The sequence below is a fragment of the Nesoenas mayeri genome (genome assembly GCF_963082525.1).
Source record: "Nesoenas mayeri genome assembly, chromosome: 2".
Lineage (NCBI taxonomy): Eukaryota > Metazoa > Chordata > Aves > Columbiformes > Columbidae > Nesoenas > Nesoenas mayeri.
Genome location: NC_137543.1, coordinates 148,243,478 through 148,265,549, shown reverse-complemented (window position 1 = coordinate 148,265,549; position 22,072 = coordinate 148,243,478). Strand labels below are relative to the sequence as shown.

Here is a 22,072-nt window from a genome sequence, read left to right as displayed (position 1 = left end):
GAAAGAACTATTTAAAAATATGTGTATTTGGGAAAAAGGGACAAGTCATCTCCCTTATGTTTTTTAGCATTAAGAAAAATGTTATGTTAGACTGGAGTAGGGGGAAGGTGTTAGAAAGACAAACAAAAAAACACAACCTCCTTCTTTAAGTCAAATCTACCAGTATAGCAAACAGCAGCCTAGTCCCTGTAATTAAGGTCTGATTTTTCTGTTCTTTAGTTTGCACTTTTTCAGATGGAATAGATTTCCCCAGGCCTTTTTCAATCACACCACATTTGTGATGTTTTGTAATTTCATTTTGCTTTCCCCCATACACACTCTGTGGACAGATGTCTCCATAAAATGGAACAGAAAACTGCCCTCAGTGTCTGTCAGACAGAATTTGAAAAAGGAATTTTGCTGAAATAATGAAAACATTTCATATCACAGTAACTGAAGGTGCTCCGTAGCATCACTGGGCCAAGTAGCATTTGATCCTAATGAGGACAGGCACACCAGTTCATAGGTAAAAATACTCTCTACCACATGAGATTCTTTTAACCCCTTTATTTCAAGTGTTGTCCATGAAAGTCACTCTCAGAATCATGCTGAAAGGTCAGGTTTATAATCCATCTATCTCCAGCACTCTTGCCTGTTCCTCCAACTTTCCTGATCTAACACTTGACTTGTGAGAAGCTAAAACACAGAAGAGCTTGAGGGAAGTCAGAGGATGTCCAAAAACATACTTAAAAGAAGTTCATAAGAGACAGTTAATGAATTTCTTTTCTTTCTGACACACAGCAATATCAGATGGGGATCTTAGCACTTAAGTAATTTTACACGTCCTTTCACTCAAGGACTGCTACTCATGCTCACAGATCCTAATTGGATAGGATGGAATGTCATCTCAGCACAGGATTGAATTTATCTTTTTTACTTTCTCTCCTCAGTCATAATTGCACCCTCTAACACATCCAGAATACATTCATCATTAAACATGGTCATTTGCTTTACATAGTTCTCCAAAAATAGGATGGATGGAACACATTGAAGGCAGAGCAAGACAGAGATGCTACCAAATCGAAAGCAAACATTTGTCAGGGAAGCAACAAAGGATGCCAGTTACAAGATTTTAACCTTTGCGTGACAGCAGTTGTTAACCAAACTGCTTTGCAGCAACAGGGGTAAAGTCCTCACATCAAGGAGACTGTGACAGCTGGGAATGACAGCTGAAAAGGAGAGAACTGAAACAGGCTGCTTTCAAACAGTGCTGACTCCTCAAAGATGAGAAAGCATATTTTTAGTTAACTTCTGTTGCTCTGAAAAAGCGTGTTAAAATAAAAGATATAGTTACACTACAGTAATAGCATCAGAAACGAGCACAGAACAAGACAAAGTAAGAAAGCCTCCTTTCTTCCTTATTTGGGGTTACTTTGGGGACAAATGTGCAAGTCTAAAGAGCCCTGGTTAATATGTTCAGCACTAACCAACTGAAACATTTGAATCACTGCCTGGCTGCTCCACACATAAAGATACAAACTTAACAAGTTTCTTCTTTCTGCTCTACCACCACCTATCCTCCTAACATGTAAATGTACGCTGCCGTGTACCCACAGAAGGAATTAAATGTACAGGCCCAAACACAGGAAGAAAATACTCAGTACATATATTCTGACTGTCTTAAAGGTGCTTACATACTGTGTTAATAGGGGTAGTATTTTTCTCAGGAGTACTGACATAGATTTATGAAGCTATGCTGCATTTAAGTGTAGCCAGTATTTTACCCATTAAGTCTCAGCCTTCTTGACTAGGCTTCTCATTTTCCTCAACTGCCACACAGGAATACTACTTATCTATGCAACAAAGTGACAAACAGATAATTAAATAAACAGACTGCAGCTCAATACAAAATGAAAACTTAAACCTAGTCTTTCTTTAAAAGAGAAAGGTGCTAAGATTGAAAAGCTGCAACTGTCAACAGGTTTTAAAAATATCAAACTTCTGTTACTTAAAAATAAGACCCTAAGAATTAGCCAGAAAAGCAAAGCAAGACTGAGAAATACCCATGTACTTGACAATTAGCTCAAGAAACTGATTAAATCAGAACATCAGAGGCAAAGGCTTAGTGAAAGGTTTAAAAAACTTGCCAATACTACCTGGAAGTAGAAAGCATTATAGAAAACCAACCACAAAACCCTATAGAACCCCCCAAATACCCAGTGTTTCAAGACATCACCTAGTCCACTGAGATCAAAGCTCCTTCCTGCTGTGATCTTCTTACACAGCCAGCTAGGGAGCAGACCCATCGCTCCCTGAAAGGCCACCAAGGTGCATCAGAAATAAGGGACCAGACCTTCCGTGAGCAGCAGACTGCTCCCCTCCCTTCCCCTTTCATCCTCCCTGCTTCCACACATGCTCTTTCCCTCGCCAACACACCCTTGCCCATTTAGAGACACATCCCTCTGCTCTCCACGGTGTGCTTGGGGTTTTGTTGATTTTTATTTTAATTATTGAAGACATCAGACACCATTTCCCCCAATAAGAAAGAGTCCCTGTCATAACTGGTCCATCGCACTGTCTGGTGACCAGACGAAGCACCCATCTCCACTGCTGAAAACACCAGGCCGCTCTCCACAGGGGCCTGTGAGCCCCCGGTCCCCCCATCCACGCGGTCTCTCCTCGGCAGCCCCTGTGACAGATGGGCACGGTCATAACACCAAGACCTGGCACAGGCTTGTCCTGGTCATGTAGACTTTCCAGGCCTGACTTTATTTATACACTTCTGAGAAATTTATGCTTTAATTTACTTAATCATTTTCAGACATTAGAAACACCAGCCACATGCTGATACTCTTCTTTAGTCATTACTGTCCCAGCAAAACGAATATCTGATTAAATCATCTCTGCCCAGATGTCAACCTCTAAGAAAACAGTCTTCCAAACACCCCGCACATTGGAGCAGGGAGGTTGATGTGAGCAGTGTAACCTTTAAGCCAATTCTCTTCCATTGTGTTTTACTTTTGTCTACCTACACATCACTGAACTTCTGATTTGGGAATATAAAAAACATCAGAAGACAAAATTGTACTTCTCTGGCACATCATGACATCGACTACATAGACAGGAAACATCACCAGTGAAGATACTACCTCAGTACCACCTAAAAATGACTGAAGAGAAAATTGAGTTTTGCATATTGCCACTTGTTTGTTGAAAGTACAGGTATTTCAAGGCAACAGATTTAAAGAGTTTAAATACTTAAACTGAGAAGCATAGTAACTGCTGAATGATAAATCTGTTCTTTCTCTTTAAGGCTCTAGATCGAGTCAAATGCAAAGGTAGTCCCAAGGATTTAAAAATGGATTGAGACTCAGTCTTGCTATGGACTTCCTGTGTGACCTTGGGTAAGTCACTTGAGAATTTAGTTCTCAAAAATAACAGGCCTGTTATAGCTGCCAGAATGAAGCACCGAAGTTTCTGAGACCACAGATACAAGCCAGGTCCTGCTTTACTTGCCCATAACAGAGGAGATCCTACCTGGTGAGCCCTTCTGAAAAATGTAGATAAGTATGACCAGAACTTCAAAAATACTGATATTAAGCACTTGAAAGTTCATCTGGAACTGTACTTTGAAAACTGGTATGAAAGCCTACATAAACTCAGAATTATTTCAATTTTTTTCAAGCTCTTGTTTTATGTATTTGTGTGAAACCTATCATAAGTAAAATCTTTACGATCTCCAGAGATGCAGTATGTACTGTTAAATACTGGATTTACAGTCAACAAAGCACAACATATTCTAATCAGCTTGCAATATCAATTAGTTAGAGTTTTTGAAATTACTACGAACAGCTAATGAGTTGAAAGCACTGAGCTTATATTTTTGGTAAATAGCAATGACTGAATTTAGAAGTAGGGATTCTTAACAGCCATTTGGCTAGGTAACGTAATTCCAACAGTTTCCCTGCAATAGAGAGCAGTTGCTCCAAAAATTAGTTTAAAAAAGGGGGGAGGGGAAAAACCCCCACAACTCAAACTTCACAGAAGTTGGTCTTATTTCTTTAACATAGTAATAGAGTCCCTTGCATGTTAAAAATGTCTGCCATCCCTCACTGGTATTTTTAAACCCCATTAAAACAGATGTTTCCACATGAAGACACTGCACTGATATTTTTACTTGAGATTACTCCAGGCTCTCTCTTCCCCCAGTGAAAATTCCGTAAGAAGAAATGCCAAGTTGGTACCACCACCAGACTCCGGGCGGGGAAGGAGGCAGAGGAGGCTGCAGAAGCCCTACCTGGCCCAGGGAGGAGCTCACCTGCGGAGAGCTGGGGCCCCTACTAACGGGACCTGTCCTAAAGCCCAAAGCCGAGAGAATGACTCAGTGGAGAGGGACAGCCAGTAGAACAGAAAATGTTCAACAGAAAATTTGGGCTAAGTTCAAAGAAGTCAAATCCTCAGACTTTTAACTAAAAAAATTAATCTGAATGACTTCTGTGACAGGGAAGCCCATATCAGAAGGGAAGTTTCATCTGCTTGCTACTTTTCATCAACTATTTCAGCAGTATGTTTGCCAGAGTCCTAGAGACAAGGAAAACTGTTTCAGGCAACTGATCGCCTTAAGAAACCTGTCTCAGGTAGCTAATTACCTTAAAACACTCTGCTTCACAACTGTTAAAATAACAATTACTGAGGGAAAAAAAATGAAGGAATAATGACATTTTAAAGTGTATTCCCATTATATTTCAGAAGTTAACATTAAAACAGAAGTATTACTTGTTTATATGAGATATTTCCCTGGACTCAAACAGTTAATTCAGTTGTCCATGTAGACCTGTTCACTTTGCCTGGAATTTTAACTCAGGCTACATTCCTCAATTCCCAAATTGCAAATTTAAATTAATGCTGGAGTGAAAACATGGTACCTAGTGAAAAAGAAAGGGAGGGAGGCAAGAGAAGAAAGGCACGACAGGGAATGTTGTATCCCAAGCGTCACTAACACCTGACATCCTGCCAGTAGTTAACACCTTGGAGCTAACAGAAGTATGCCATGCTTTTGCCTTATTCAAAGGCATTTATGATCTTCTTACAGTACTTAGCTTTGTAACAAAACTTTGTACAAAATTATTATCTAATAAAAATAAAAAGAGAGGAAATCCAACTGTAAAGCAACTGAAATGGCACTCTAACAAGTTGATCTACATAACCTTTTAGCAATGAATCCACTGCTAACAGGGAGTAAAGTAAAAGCCTGCCTCATACCCTCTCCTCACATATTCCTGACAGCATGCAGAATTTACTCAGTTTCATACATTCTTCTTTTTACCATTAAATATGCATCTGAAGACCTGGGGGCATACTTACATTATTTTCAGAACATCAGTATAAAAGGTTGATAGCTTTTTAACTCTCTAGTAAGGGAAGTTTAAAATATTTGGCTTGCTTTACTTGTCTCACAGCATTGCTGAAGAACAAGATGTCTTACTTTTAGTTTTGCAGTTTAATTAGAGTTAAAACAAGCCTATAATATATATAAGAGATGCTAAAAAGGCAACTAATCCTGATGCTGCAAGCCAACTCAAAATAAGAAAACTTGTGCTAATACTGAATCTATTCAAAGTCCACATAGGATTCGCACAGTGTGGCAATGCAGATGACTGGCAAAAATCACATCCCTCTTTTTTCCTCTTCATTTATACATCAAGAGAGGGGGAGAAGGGAGGGGGGAGAAGGGGAAAAGGTGGATAGGATGAGAGACTCCCAACCAGTGCGTGTTCCTGCTTTATCAGAATGGTGCTATGGTTCCAACACTTTGCCAGCTCCTCTGATTTAGCGGATGTTTTTGCGCACTGGCCAGAAGTAAAGACAATGACACAGGATAGTTTTCTTCAGGTATGAAGTGCCAGATTTTAAGTGGAGACTTTAATGGCAGCACCAATCTTCTCTTTTTGCTGATCTTCTGTAGGGGCCCATAAACAAGGAAGAAAAGGAACCAGCTCTAGAGTTAAGAAGATAAGGCTGTCTTTCCAGCTAATGCATCAGAGTGGCAACCGTATAGCTCTGGCTCCCAAACACAGAGAGGGGGAGAGAGAGAGAGGAAAAAACAAAAGTTTACAGTACAAGAATAGCTGTGTTAAGTTTATCAACAGATAAACAAAAGGAAAGTTTAAAATACAACAACTTGACGCCACAGTCCATTATCATTAACTGACATACTGGATGTCAAGTGCATGTCTCTCTAATCATCTCACATTCTATGGGAAAGTGGAGGAACTAGAACAGCATAAAATTGATTTAGTGTATATTATGAACAAGCCAGTTGCTGGAGCATCTCCTGTATGCTGATCTCTCATCAACAGAAGATATTCACATTTAGAAGTACATTTAGAAGAAAAGTCTCATACCTATTTATTTTAAAGGGTTAACATTTTTCTAGTCATTTTCTTTAGTAATATTTGCAAGTCAAACATAAACCCACTGCTGAGAAATCTCTATTATCCAGAATCTATTATCTAACCAACCCTGATGCTTCAATGCACAATGACTTAAGTTGGTTTTAATTCCTTAAAAAAAGGAAACAAAACAAGCCTAAATCAAAACATACTACAATTCTACCTTGCAGAATTAGTTGATAAAAAACACAGAGTGCAGCGATGAGGTCCAAAAGTGATGAAGATGAAAGACACCTGGAACGATACCACGTCTTATACACCTTTTGTTTTCTGTGAGTGATACATGCTGCAGACAAAACGAATTGTCCTAAAGAGCCTCAAATCTGGTTTTCTAATATTAAGCACAAAGGAAAAACACTGACAGCAAGCGTGGTAAATAAATCCCTCCCTTGAGAACGAAAGCAGCAGACAGGAGGGGGCTGACATGCATGCAGGAGAAAACTAAACACCATCTTTTTTTCTACCTGCACAAGTTGCCATTTGCTGCAGCGATCAAGAATCTCTTTTCCCCGTTGATTTCAAAAGACAGGTTTTCAGAAAATTTCTCTCCCAACTCATCTGTTGATATCATTTAAGAGTATGATATTCGTGTATCACTGGATCTTTAAGAGAAAAATCCATTTTCTTTCCTGCTCAGGTAAACATGTTTACAGCTCCTGCACAGACGCTGGGTGGTTCAGACTCACATGTCACACACATGTCGTCAGCAACAAGAAAAGCCCCTTTCTCTGATCAGCAACATTTTTAAGGTAAAGCGAAAAGCACTTTCCAAACTTACCTTTAGCACAGCGAAATCATGAGCTAAATATAAATATTTACACTACGACAAGAAATTAATAACGTGAACGTGCAAACAAAAACACTTGCTAGAAAACGCACACAGCGAAAATAAGAAACCCCTCCTAAGTTCAAAGCAATGAAATCAACTCGTTAGCCCCTGGAAAGGCTGCTATTTATCACCACATTACGCCTGAAACAATCAGGATCACAGAGAAGGACCGATCGTGACTCTGGTCTATTTCAGAGACCGTCCACTGCGTATGAAAACATCTCAGATCGCTGGCGAAAGCCTTCCTATCTGTGACCCTGCACAGGAAATGCCACATAAAACCTAAAATTGCCAAGGAAGGTTACAAAATCTCCTGCTTTAGATCCTATTGCGAAGAGTCGCTACAAGAACCGAACTACTTCCCCATTTTCCAGAAAATAAGTACAGAGTGGGTGTTACGAGCGTTTATTCCCCCTGCCGTATACCTTCCAAATGCATCTTAAAGTAACACACATACCAAAGGGAAAGGAAAAAAAAAAAATAAAATAAACCAACCCCACGGCAGCCCTTGGGTCTGAAATGTAAATGTAATTCCTTATATAGACTGCAGCAGTTGGTCACACACGCACGGAGAGCAGAGCGGGGGCCCCCGGCCAAACCGTTACCACCCATTATTATACAAACAGGTACCTCCGAAGCCAGAGGGAAGGGAAGAAACTTCGCCGCCCGCCCCCGCCGCTGCCCTCCCTTCCTCACCGCCCCGCCGGGACCCGGCCCGGGGAGGCAGCGCGGCCGCGGGGCTCCGCCGGGGACCGACTCTCGGTGGACAGGCGGCGAAAGCAGCGAGCGGGCGGGCGGCGGGGGCGCCGGTCCCCTCCCGCCGGCCCGGGGCGGCCGCACCGCGCTGCCCCCGCGCGAATCGCTGCCCGCTGCGGCGTCGGTGCCTCCCCCGCCGCCCGCAGCCGCGCTCCCGGGTGTGCCCCCCTCCCCCCCAGTGACGGCTGGCGTCCCCCACAGCCGCCCCCCGAAAGGCGACCGGCAGCCCGCCCCGCCGGCCGGGAGCGAGAAGCCGGCCCGCTGCCGGGCGAGCCAAGGGAACTCCGGCGGGCAACGAAGAAGCGCTCCCGGGCGGGTGGCGGGGGGAACCCGCCCGCAGGGCCGGGGGGCAGGCGGGCGGGGAAGGCTCCGCTCCGACGGGGCGCGCAGGTAACAAGTTTCGGAGTTGGGGTTGCCGAGGCTGGCCGGGCGACAGAGACTCCCGCGCCGCTCCTCGCGGGGCTCAGCGTCCCCACCCGGACCGGAGGGCGGCGGCGCGGCCCGGGGGGGGGCCCCAGCCCGCTCCCCGCAGCGGTGGCGGGGCGGTCGCGGGGCGTGTGGAGGAAGGCAGCGTGTAACGGTCCCGGACAGGCGGCGGAGTGCGGAGGCACCGCTAGGCGGAGGAGGGAGGCAGGCAGCAAGGCGAGGGAGGCACCAGGTAGCGGATATAACGGTGCGGAGGGAGCCGGGCTCCCGGCGAGGAGCGGCGGGGAAATTACTTTCGCGCCCGCCCGACCTCCCCTCTCCGCGCTCGGGACGGCTCTGCCCGGCCCCCGCCCCGGCCCCGCCGCCGCCCCGGCGCGGCCCAGCCGCTGCCCCGCGGGCTGACTGACCGTTATTGCGCCTCGGGTTCGCCTGCTTCCTGCGCTTACACCTGGGGCCATCCGCCATGATCCTCTCGCTTGTGTCTAAATGCTCCAGTCACCTCCTCCCCCGCCCTCCCCCCTCCCTCCCCTCCCCTCCCCCCGGACCTGGTTTACGACACTGGGTGGTTTTACTTTTACATCACCTTCCTACACCTAGTGCTCGGCCGGAACCTTGTTGCCAGGGGAGACGGGCGCTTTACGGCAGGACGTTTGAACGGCGGCGGGGGAAAAGTTGCGGCCGCAGGTACCGGGAGCGGCGGCCGCGGCTGGGGGGGCTCCCGGGGCGGCTGCGGCGCTGCCCGGGGACCCCCGTCCCGCCGAGGGGTGCGCCCCCCCCCGGCACTCCGCCGCCGGCAGCAGGGGGGGATCCCCGCGGGGCGGGGCCGGCCGAGGGGGCGGGAGCGGGTGGGGGGACGCAGGGGAGGGCAGGGGGATCCCGGCCCGCGGGGGGAGTTCCGCCCGCCCCGCGTCCGCCGCCGGCATCGCCGCGTTGAGGGACCAGCCCGCCTCCCGCTCCGGGCGGGCGGTCCCGCTGCCAGGTGCCTCCCGGCCCGCTGCCCTGCGGCCTGCTCGGCGCAAGGTGGAGCGGGGGCGGGCGGGGCCCAGCCTGGGCCGGCCCAGCTGCCCCTCGCCCCCGCGCCGCCACCTGCCGCCCGCGTCAGAGCCGCCGCGGGGCCGGCACCGCCGCAGGGCCCGCTGCTCCCCAGCGACCGCTGCTCCCCAGCGACCGCTGCTCCCCGGCGTCCGCAGCCGGAGCCCCGCGGGCCGCCCTCGCGGCACCCGGCCGGGCTGGGGGCAGCGCGGCGCTGTGAGCGCGGGCCGATCGCATCGTGACAAATCCTGCGTTACGGGTCTGAGCGACAAACCGGCAGCGGGACCAGAGGGGTGCTGTTCCCACCGGGGTAAAAGCTCTCATTCCTGGGCTTTCCTTAATCATACCTTCTGCTTTCAGGAAGAGGAGAAGAGGTATAACATTTTATGACCTGAAAGAAAAAAAAAAACCCACCTTTTTTTTTTTTCAGATATTTAATAAACAACCTAGACTGGGCTTCATAAACATATTTAATGTATTAACAATGAAAACATTGCCATCAAACACTTGCTTTTCACTTCAGACAATAAAATAATTTATTAAGTTTCCATTTGTTTCCAGGCTTTCTTATTTCCATTTTTTTCTTATCTTGAGATGATTCTGTAGAATTTGTAGTTCCGTGCTTCTGGGGAATGCTTTTATCCAAACAAATTAGATTCAGTGAAAGCATTTCTGTTAATGGAATACTTTTAACAAGTAATTGACTGAATTTGAGGCCTTTACCTGTCCTACATTATCTCCATGTGCTATAAGTTCACACACTATAACATATCACCTCATCTCATGGAAGCAGCATAACATCTCTAGAAAGTGCACTATGGAACACTGGCAGTTTGGAGAAGGAGCTTGCATCTGAATTTCGACCAGAAGTCAGTACAGTCAAAAATACCTAAAAACAGGTATAGGGCAGAGTTAGGTAAAGGTCTAGAGGGATTTTTCAAAATGAATTGTACTGTCAGAAATCTACATGAGCTGTGGATTTGTGTACTCATGTGAAAACAGATATTGCAATTCTTTACAATTACAAATAATTTGTCTAGTATCTCTCAAAAAATGATTAAATTTAGGTTTTTACATATGTATCTTTACCCAGTGTGAGTTGGCTGCTGACTTGAACAATTTAATGAGGATCTATCTGAGAGTCATTAAAAAAGGTAGCAAATCAAGCAGTACAAAGTGTTCAATGGACTAATAGAATTAATTTAAAAACGTTAGATTTGGCATTAGCTGGGAATACTGAAACCCAAGTACAAAGGTAGCAGAGAACTGTAACATGAAGCCAACTGCAAGATAAAAATGAAACCTGTCAGGAAAATTACGAGTGATTTGCAAAGTTTGAGGCAGAATCTCGGTTTTGTCCTGCTTTAATAGTTCAACATTCTTGGTTGTCAACTTTATGTACAGAAGATTCCCATGGCTGTGGAGCTGCTCACAAACAAGGGCTTAAGGTGGTTTGGAATTCTTGGATGTTTTTATCATTCTGTGGATTAATTTAACCAAAATATCATCTGCAGGTTTTCATGTTAACTTTTCAGTTCCTTAGAATTTGTCATGTTTCAGAAGGTAGTTGCAAAACTACAAATATTGATAATAACGTATCTATAAATACGTTTGTAGATTTCTAACAATATTCCCTTGCATGCCCCCACAAAATTCCAGGCCCCTCTTTAAGTGACTTTCAAGAAGTTTGTTTTCATTGAGTTTTGTCACTTTTCACCTCCAGATGAGAATTCTTGTCTCTTCATTTTGAGCAATGTATGTTTCCTAACAAAATGAGGAGATAGATAAGCAGTCTCCTGGTGTTTGTTATTGCTCTGTTTCAAGTAGCCATGGTGTCTGTTTGAGCATTAGTCTTCTAAGATTTCCAAGCAGCTGAGAGAAACTGGTGACAACTCTTGCTGCCCATTAGTTTCTGAGAAGCAGAACTGAAACTGGCAGGAACGTTGCTGGCTCTACACTGCTATGGTTTTGATAAATCAGAAGAGAAAACCAAAGCAACCTTTGTATACATTATCTTTGATACCAAGGAAGTCTAGAAACTAAAATGCAGAGGACAGTATTTTGCATCCAGTTATTGATTACCCCCAGTCATTTTGTATACAAAGTTTTCATTATTTACATGCTAAAAAATCATCACAATTAAGGATGCGGCCCCTGTCAAAGTGGTTTGACCTAATACATTTTTCTGATCCTGGATGCAAACCCGCTAGTTAAAATTTCTTCTGTCTTTGTAGTGTTCTTCAATACAAGAGCACATTGTATATACAATTTCAACTGATTTGTGCTGCGAGAATTAGAAATCCTGTTTTCCTTTGTGGTGCACAGCTTTCAATCTGACTCTTCAATCAGGGATGCAGGAGTTAATGTACTAATTTGCAAAATCTCAACAAAGCAGTACATTTTCTGCATCTTCCTACATGTGGCAGGCTTGCGATTACGTTTTTTTTAAAGGAGGAAGTCTAAGAAGATGGTCATCCGTAACAATTAGTTTGTCTCTAGTGATGTAATTTGTGTGGGAACTTAGGCAACCTAAATAAGCACAGTGTAGTTGAAATGTCAAATTGCATAGCTGCTGTACTTCACCTTCTTTGAAATTTTTTTCCATTGTCTGAAGACATGAATTAAAGTACTTCCATAGTCATACTGGAGTATGAATGCCCCAAAACCAGCTAATGATTATTACAGACAGTTTTTGCCATTTTAAAAATATGTTGTGTTATGGTTTATGATCTCCTGAGTATGTATTATTAAATAAAGGCAACCAGTCGTCTCTTTGTATGCTTACTCCTTATTCATGTTTATGAAATGAAATTTCACATCCAATCTTGAGTATTCTAGATTTAATGGTGTTCATTTAGTTGAATGAATTTAGAATTACAGTGGAAAATGACTCAGTAAATTGTTTCTTGTTTCATTTCTGGTTTGTGAAGATTCCTTTTCCTTTTCTTTTTTCTGATTTCCCTTAGTAAAACTTTTGTTTTCACTTCTACATATTTTATTGGAATGTCAGTTCCTAAAACTTACTTTTCAGATGATGCTTTTTTTCTTTTTGGGGAATACACTTTTACTCCTTTATAGAAATTGTAGTTGAAAGATTTACTAGGACCCAGAAATCTGCAGCTTGACTGCAGCGAGCTGAGGAACTAATCTTGAATAAAACGTGGGTTTTAGAGATATCAACATACGGTTTTAGTCCCCTTCCAGATGGCCTTTCAGTTTCTGGTTTTGCTTCCAAGTGTATCTTGTAAGTCTTGAAGGTGTACCCTGGGATGTTTTAAAGTCTCAAAAAATGTTAAAGCCACTTGAAATTTGCACATTCACTCAGAAAGGCGTTTGTAAACATTTATCAAGAGAAATTACCCTTTTTTCACTTCCTCAGCTTTTGGGGTTTTTTTCTGTTTCTGTACTTAACCATGAATTTATTTGTTCATTTAAAGCTATGATTCCTAATAAATAGTTGTGTCTTGCACAACTTGAGAAGGCTGCACCTGCTTGAAAGATTTAAGGATAAGGATGTAAACTGTGATAAAGCATCAATATGTGTACATAGTTGTATATAGCTATAATGATTTGTGTATATGCCACTGACTTTTCAAAAATTCTGCTTGTTATGAAAAACTGTTTGTGAAGATGACAAAAGCCTTCAAAACCATTTTGTTTCTCTTGCTCTCCTTTTGCCCTACTTGTTGCATATTGTTTTTCTCTTGAAAGCAATTAACCTGTGCTGATACCTATGTCAGGTAGGCGTGCTGTATAAAATAAATGTACAACAACAAAACCAGGACCTAAAATTCCATTCTTATGCTAATTTTAACTTTAGATGTGATCTCTGTTTCAGAGCCTTCACACAAGCAAAAAATTATTTTAGAAAAAGGAAAAGCCTGAAAAGGTCATTCCACATTATTCATCCAAAAGGCAAATCTTGTGTGTTCAAAATGCAATTGGAATGCAAATTTGGGTACAGGCATTAGATTGTGAACAGATGTGATTTTTTTTGTTTGTTTTCAAAGTACCTGGGACTTCAGTTGAGAACGTCTCCTTTATTTTCTGCTACTAGGTACAGTAGCAAAATACTATATCAAAATATTATTTTTTGTTTTGAATTACATCTGAACTTGTGACTGATCAAATTACAGTTATAGTGCAGTTAGATTACCCGGTTTTATTAGTAGCACATTTTCCATTCGTCTTTGTGTATGATGACTCTGCATAAGTGTCCTTATCCATTATATTATCTAATTAAATATATTGTGAATATTTTCCCATATGGTTCATGTTTGTTTCCTTCTGTAATTTACCCTCTGTTTCTGATTTAGTTCTGTTCCCCAGCCCTCTTGCAGTTTGCTGTCTCACAGTTTTGTGCAATTGCTCATTTGGCTCTTGTTTGGACTTACTCTCTTTGTTGTGATATCTGTACAGCTGGCTCACTCAGCTCTTTAAATCCCAACTTAAAATTGATTTCTTAATTGTTGCATTCTCTTCTCATTTATATTTGGGGGTTTTAATTGCTGGAACACGTTCTAATACTAGACAATATTCATGTTTTATGTCTCATTTGTCTTTTTCTCCTCACTACAAATTGCATAGTACTTCTGCAGGGAATGTTTGTTAATACATAAAGCAAAGCTGTTGTTTTGGAGTGGCTATAGTTTTGGAGCTTGCAGTGTGTGTTCTCAATGTACAGAATTAACATCAAGAAAAACAGAAAAAAAAAAATATTAGAGTCTACCAAAAGAAATAAATACAATTAAAAGACTAGTTTTGCTTAAGAGACCTAAAAAAGTCATCATGCCGTGAGGAGAAACACAGATACTGTAATAATTATTTTCTGAGATGTGAACTGGAGCTTTGGTGTACTCAGCATAGCTGGTCTGATTCTCTTGTTAGGCAAGATAGGGATGTGTCTGGTAGATACAAAGATCTGGTATTAAAATGCACAATAATACGTTTGAAACTCAGATGCACAGGCCAAATTTATTGGCACTGTAAATCTATGTAAAATCTAGGGTAATTATATCTGAGTTCAGTTTACTGGAGCAGGGAACAGAAGTTCAGTGCAAGAATGATCATATGTTGATAAAGAATTGGAAAGAGATTATGAGTCTCATGTAAGGCTATGCATATCAGGAATTTTTGGTTGCAAGATCAAACAAGGAAAGCCTAGTTTGGTTCCATCTAAACATAAAACATTTTTTTTTTCCTTGTGGAAATAAAAGCCTAAAAAGATTTTATGCAGAATCAAGTAGAAAATGTCTTTTTTACCCATGTATTAAAAGCTTGGATTAGAGGAATTGTTACAAGCAGAGCAAGTGGTCCAGGAGTTTCCATGAACCAAATGGTTTGAGTTTGGACAGAGATGTTTGTGGTGGGCAATACTGTAAATCTCTGGGCTTTAGATATGCTGAAGAACCCTCATTTTCTCTTACTGATGCTGACTAACTGTGGAAGTACTGGAAGAAGGACAAGAGCCCCCGTGTTGTCTTAAGAGAAGTACTTTGAAATTCTCTCTACTCCTCTCACCACTTGGATGTTCTGGCCATTAGGTTATAATCTTCCTCTAGTTTGATGACTATTTTAAGTATTTTGTACAAACAAAAACCATTAATCAGTACAGCTGAAAACTACCTGAACTGTTTTCTTTAGGAAGGTGAATTGACATAACTGGTGAATGATGATGATGATTCAGATTTCTTTGAGGAGAGGATAGAATCAAGCCTTGGTTTTTAACATCCTGGAGGAGCTCAGTGACTACAGGACTTTCATATTAAAGATGGATTGCACCCAACATTTCATATACACGGGGCATGTTCTGAATGGCCCAAATCAGTTTCTGCAGAGCACCAGGTAGAGAATAGCCGAGCTTGAAGATCTGCAGATGGTTAGGGAGGGTGAAGAGCTAGGCAGTTGTAGGGACAACCAGAAGCAGATCTTCATGGGCATGAATGATTTAATTGAAAAATCCTGAGTAACTAGGATTAGCCAGAATCTGGAAGTGATAATGGAGAGCTTTGTTTGGATGTAGATGCCTGCAGGATCTTGTCTGACCACTGTTTTGCAAATACAAAAGCTATCTGGAGTAATAAAATTTGATGTGCTTTTAGGTAATTTTATTTCTGTTTAAAAGATTCATTACCTATTTCAGTAGCCGTTGGTAGGCATTCATTGGAGCAGTTGATTTCTTGCAGGCGATGACTAATTCGTGTTTAGTAACTGTGGTAGGTGATCATTCATGGGAATTAGCTGCCTTGTGTAGAGTTTTACATCGGACTAATGTCTCCAGACGGCCTTTGTAGTTAATGGGGATCTAGTCAGTAGAGCCCGGTACCCCTCACAGGCAGCTGAAGTTAAGGGAGGTGAACCCACACGGTCTCTTACTCTTGATATCAGTCCCATGAGTGAGATGTGTTTTGCTGTCATGAGGTTGTTGGGGTTTATGGACATGATTCATCTGTCTGCTCTAACTTTTACTCCCAGTTTTGCAGGGTGAAAAGTCCTAGAATTAGTTGCCTCACCTGCAACTGGTGTCTTTTTTGCTGAGTATCTTTAGACATCGTTCCCTGATAAGGTCATGCAACCTCTGTGGATTTTCGCACAGTGTACCATATATCACACAACACTAAAGGCAACAAAAGCATTTGTTGAATTAAAGAAATGTTTTGTTTTGGTTTGGTTTTTAATATCTGTAATCCAGCCAAATGTTTGTAAAACATGTGGGCATTCCTAGCATAGAGAGGAAAACTGTGAAAACTCTATTCTGCAAAGATGTATAATTCAAAAGCTCAAAGTTTGTTCCTGCAGCCAGGTGTGCTTGTATTTGGATTCATCGTTGCAGCATTTTGAAGACGACGGAATTAATTTGTTATTAGTTGTTATTAATAATAGTACCTCGGTGCCATGGCATTTATTCTAAATAACATCAAAAACTTCATGAGATTCATTGCTAATTTTAGATGTAAGATTAATTTGCTTTTCACTACAATAACATTCTTCATCATGAATCCAGGACTATACTTACTTGCATGCTTCACCTTAGACTGCTTTATCTTTAGTTGGCGATAGCTTCATAAAGACTGCTCTGCTCCTAAATAGTATTTATAGTGTTAGAGAAGCAGACATTTTTATCTTAAGATTGTTGATTGCTTAAATGTTTATTCCAGAAGGTCTGAAAAAATATGTTTGTAACTACTGTTAATTTCCCCTGTGAAAAGTAACTTATGCATAACTATTTTTCAGAGTCTATTTTGAGACATTTTAACTACAGTCTAGTCTTAATCTGAGTCAGACTATATCACAGTCACATTTTCTCTTTAATAGTGAAGCGCTGCATTAGTTTTACAGCCTCTGAAACTGCATTTTAAGGACATACGCGTTGCTTGGGTCTCCGTTCTCCTCAAACTGATACATACTGATATGAATCCTAAGCAAACAGTTTTGGTGCTGTGTTCCCAGCCACTTCCCTGTGGTATGGGGTTGGATAATGCTTTCTGTTGACTTGGGCAAGACTGAAGAACAAAAAAAAGTTGACAGAACTGACCATTGCTACGACTACCTAGACTGAAATGCCAAATTCAGCAAACAGGCATAGGAGAAAAGACTAGACAGAGTATCCAGCCAGCCATGGATCACCAGGTGTGCCAGAACAAAACCCGTGGCTAAACTGACATGGAAATATTTTATGTAAATTTAGCTGTGCGCCCTTTTTCTTGCTTGCTACTCATTGCTGTCTCTCATGTGCTATCGCACGAGAGCTCAGGGTGCCTTTCTTCAGTACCTTTTCTTACCTTTCAGAATATTAAAAAATATACAAAGCAATTTTAGATAATGTTTATGGTGTATATCTCTTATTTATGTTGCATCTGTTTGGATAAACACACCAATGCATAAAGCTATTTTTAAAGATTAGGAAGGTCACAAAGTCATGGGCTTGGCCTAGATTTGTGATCCCTTGGTTATACCCGCATCTGCCTGCCCCATCCCTCCCCAGGAGATTAATGTACCACAGCCGAGGCTCCTGTTCAAATCCCTGTGTGTTAGCAAACTGAAAACAGCAGTAGTTCAAATTAAAAGTACTACACTGGACCAGTAGCTGCAGACCCAGTCTTTCTCCCATGTATTTAAAGTGACTGAAGAGGTTATGATTTTCAGTTGTACGATCAATGCTGTTTTCAGCTGTTCCAGCTATATCCAGCGTGGATGGCAACACTGCAGAATGGAATATTAATGCTTCCCTTTTCAGTCACAGAGTTTTAATTTTTACCCATATTATGTTAGCTACATTACTCCATCTCTTCCTGTGCCTTGAAAAGTTGTGTCATTTGGCAATGTATTAATATATCTTTCCTCCTTGTTCAAAATAGTTCCCAAATCCTGATCATGCAGGTTATGCAAAGCCCACTCAGAATACATTATTGGGATTTCCATGGAAGACAGTTCTAGACAGATACTTATGTTTGATTTTTACATATATGACATGCAATATATGAGATGCAATCATGTCAGACACATTTCATTCATCAGAGGTGGCTTCCAAAATGTTTTTAGAAGCTAGCCAAAAATTCCTTAACCAATAAGAGCATTTGAGGGTTTGTTTGGACTTTTTTGTTCCAACAGTATCTACTTTCATGATAACTACCAGGTAGGGGTATGCATCTCTGCATCTCTGCGGGTGAGTAGTATGGGGGAGTAGGTAACAGAAAAGCTCCAAGTACTTTCATTCCATGGTACTTCTAGCAAAAGATTCAGATTTCTCCAAACCTTTTGCTGTTCCCCATCAGAATCTCAACAAACTCATCGGGAAGCTCTGTCTTCCTCAATTAAAAGAATGTTAAAGACACTTAATTTCCCTTTTGCAGTCCTACTCGGATCTAAATCTGCGTTTGACATTTTATGCTACGCCCAGTTCTGGCAGATGTAGGCTCTGTGGCCTTGCAATTAGCTACTGTTTTAAGTGATCTCTAATTTTAGGAGATGCCATATGGCTTTCCCTGTATTTTCCAAGATAGTTTATGAAAGGTAAGCATGCTGTTTAGTGACAGAGATCCATCACTTCCTGAAGCCGTGGGAGGGTTTGTGCTTCCTCAGGAGGATCCAGTGCTCCTTGGACCACAATCCACCACCAGACTATGTGGAGCCCTTCCTACCTCATTCCAGATATGATCTCAAAAAGAAAACATAGGGGCTAGTTAGTATCAGGACATTGATCTGGAGCATGAGAATGTAAGTTACAGGATGATGGTGTAGCAGTATTTTTTTTCCTCTCCCATTAGAACAGGAGTGTGACTACTTCTACATCTATACTGTCCTAAAATTACATTCGGCCCTTTGAAGGCAACTGCGAGGCTGATGTGGCCCTTGGTGAAAATGAGTTTGACAGCCCTGCATTAGAAGGTGACGTTTAATTTTAGGGACTAGAAATCTCCAATTTTTAAGTTACAATTCATTGTGGTGTAAGAGACATCTCATCTATTATCTGACCATCTGGATTGCTTTTATAAGAAAAACATCATTCCAGTATTGGAAGGAATATTTCAGCTTGCCATATTTAATCAGAACATATTGAAGCAAGATGCAAAGTAGTATCAGATGAAAGCTAAACTCCTCCGTTAGATGCTAAGTGAGTATAACCTTCCTGTCTAAAGAGAGAATCAAAGAGTTTAAGAAATTACTGGCTTAGTGTTGTGCAGAAAACAATGAGCCGTCATTTAATAATAACAATGACATAGTTAAATATAATTATAATAATAAAACACACAAAGATTAAGTTATATTGATTATGATATATGTTAAGATATTTTAAGGGTTAAGATATACATTGAAGAGAGTGTCAGGTTTGTCTCCGTGCCTCTTCTATTAGGGTTTAGATCACATTCCACAAGGCTAAAGGTAATCTCCTTGTTATCATTTTCCATTATGAAATTAGTGGTGCTGCTCTGTCAAGCTCTAACCACGTGTTTCCTAAGCAGAGTCTGTCTGCCCAGTTGTCAGCCGCTCTGCTGGCTGGCAGTGCATCCGCCACTCGGAGCGTGTTCCCTCCTCACCTGCCAGTGCTGCTGACCCGACTGTTCCCAGAGAGGGAACCCACAGAAGGCACTAAAGGAAGAGATGGAGGCTCTTCCCCAGAAAGCAGCACTCAGAGAGGAACACAAGGAGGCTTTCGGCTGGTGCCTCACCACATTCTGCTGAGTCAGGTCAGCAGTAAGTGAATACAAATTCTCCTTTGGGAGTCCTAACTACAGCTGAGGATCTGAGGAAATTTTAGAAGGAAACAGGAGGGCTGGAGTGCTTTCATAGCCACTTCCTTGGAATATCCAGGAAAAATACAAAGAGAGACCCATGACCCACAGCATCCAGAAACTGCAATCGCAGGTCATACCCAGGTTCACCCATATTGATTTCACCTGCAGGACTCCTATTGGAGAAGGATTTTTGGAGTGACCTGCTCGTCACTAGCAAGAGTCCTTACAGGGCTGCCTGTATTGGGCATTGCTATAAGATTTGGCAGCATCAGTGCTGTACCTCTGTACATACAGATGCAGGTGCGTGGTGTCCGTTTCTCCTGGCTTAAGCTGATGTTCATGGCATCTGATTATTTTTTCAGTGCATTTAATATTTTGTAACGTTTTATATAAATGCAACTTGTTGAGAGCCATCACCCTGTAACTGCCCTTCATTCATCTAAGGGCAGTAAAAAATAAAAAGCAGTTACGGTCCTTTCTTGGAGTGATACATCTGAAATAAATCTATCACCCAAAACTAAATGGTAGGTAATATTGTCTGGAGTCAGCTGTGCAGATGGAAGGAGGGATGGGTGGCAGGGGGTGTCACTGGCATACAGCCTGCAAAGCTGCTCACAAACAGGCAGAGAGAAACAACAAGACGAGAAGTAAAAATGTGCTTTGGGGAGAAAGTCCAGCAAAAGAATTTTTTTGGCAAAGCACTGGCTAAAAACAGTCTTGAAACGGCAAGCAAAGAAACTGCCTTCTAGTGTTTAATTCCTGCTTGGTTAGAGGAGCCATAAACCAGAGGTTCCTGAAGACTCATTTGATTAGTGTTTGGCAGCCAGCAGCTCCAAGTGCAGGTCAGGGCATGGAAGGTTTAGGTCAGCCCCTGCCTGCTGTACCTTGCCTGGCTCCACGGGACACCCCGCTGGCACCCTGACATGCAGTTTGGGGACAGCACCCGGGAGTGCATGGTCAGCAGAGCAAAGAAGCAACATGAGGGTGGAAGACTTCCTAAAGCATCAGGCGGTAATTAAGGACCGTCGATGAGGAAGAGCTGTGAGGCCTGGGAAGAAAAGGTTGGGCTTCGAGTCAGTGTTGGTAGCCTGAGACTTCCTGGGTTGGGTTTTCTTTAGGTTTGGTTGTGTTTTTTTGTTTGGTTGGGGTTTTTTTTGTTCATTTGGGCAGGGGGAGGGTTGTGTGTGTGTTTTGTTTTCTCTCTCATTTTAAATAACCTTAATTTATATTTCTAAGTGGTTTAGAATTAACTGTTCCGAAATCGTAAAGCACAGTTAAGAACAAGAGAATTTCCAAATATTTGAACTAGTAATCATCCCTAGAATTTTGAGTACTAAGTTTTAACACACAGTTTTACAAAAAAATTACAGATCTACCTGTAGTGGGACATTAGGGAGACCTCTCAGAAAATTATCTGTAAATGAGCAGTGTCTTGAATCTATTGAAGGTCCAATGGAGTAGGATCTTCATGTTCTGGCACCAACTGCTTTGCTTTCAGCCTTTTTTTTACGCTTTTGTTTCTCCCCATCCACTTTCAGATGTAACTAATCTCCCCTGGATGGTGATTCCAGCACTGCTGCAGAGACTGTCCCACTGCACATTCTGTAATAAAAAATACACCACAACAGGTTATATTTAACAAGGAAAAGAGGAATAGAAAGTGGTACATCTGCACAATGAATATAATATAGCATTGACTTGGAATTTCCTGACTTCAGCAGTCCCTCCAAAATAATAATGCATTAATAGAATTACACTTAGCTTTCTGCTTTTGAAAGGAAAATATTTGAAAGCAAAAGTCTTTTCATCTTCCAAGTTCTTCTGGCTCTATGTGTGAGATAGTGGAAATAACACAGGACTGTGTAACCACAGCAAACCAATGGGGGGAATTCTGGAGCTGCTTGGCTGGCCTGAAGCAGAGTGGTCGTGAAAGAGCAGCCTGGAGTTTGGATTTAATAGGTGAATTATTTCCCCACCCCTAAACTCCATTCATTTCTATGGATGAAACTAAAATTATTCTCTTGTACGCAGAACTCGTGGTGACCTATAATTAAGGATGTCTGACATTTCCATTATAAGAGGCAGGTTTTAGTTGGCTATAATTTCAGGGTTTGGTTGATTTAAATTTTAACTGATTAGGCAGGAGTTTCCTTTTCTGGATATCTCCTGCAATCTGACATTTTTGTGAGGGATGCAGTAGAGAAAGAGCAAGAAGTTCAGCAAACTGTTCATCAGTATTTATAAAACAATTAAACAAAAATACATTATTTTGACTATGCAGAGAAGCTCTAAACATCTTGCTTAAAATTTGGCAAAGATGTCACCCTCTTTTTGGGATGTTTTTTCTGCTTTCTGAGGAAAAT

At 42.1% G+C, this 22,072-nt stretch overlaps 1 protein-coding gene across 1 annotated transcript in view; it reads right to left on the bottom strand.

Annotated features, from left to right (window-relative positions):
* ZEB1 (zinc finger E-box binding homeobox 1) overlaps positions 1 to 9,233 on the bottom strand; it is a 123,467-nt gene extending 114,234 nt beyond the window's left edge. The window contains exon 1 of the mRNA XM_080338661.1: positions 8,850 to 9,233. Coding sequence (XP_080194787.1) covers positions 8,850 to 8,907 — 58 coding nt within the window. The 5' untranslated portion in view covers positions 8,908 to 9,233. The remainder of the gene's footprint in view (positions 1 to 8,849) is intronic.
* Between the last annotated feature and the right edge of the window lie 12,839 nt (positions 9,234 to 22,072).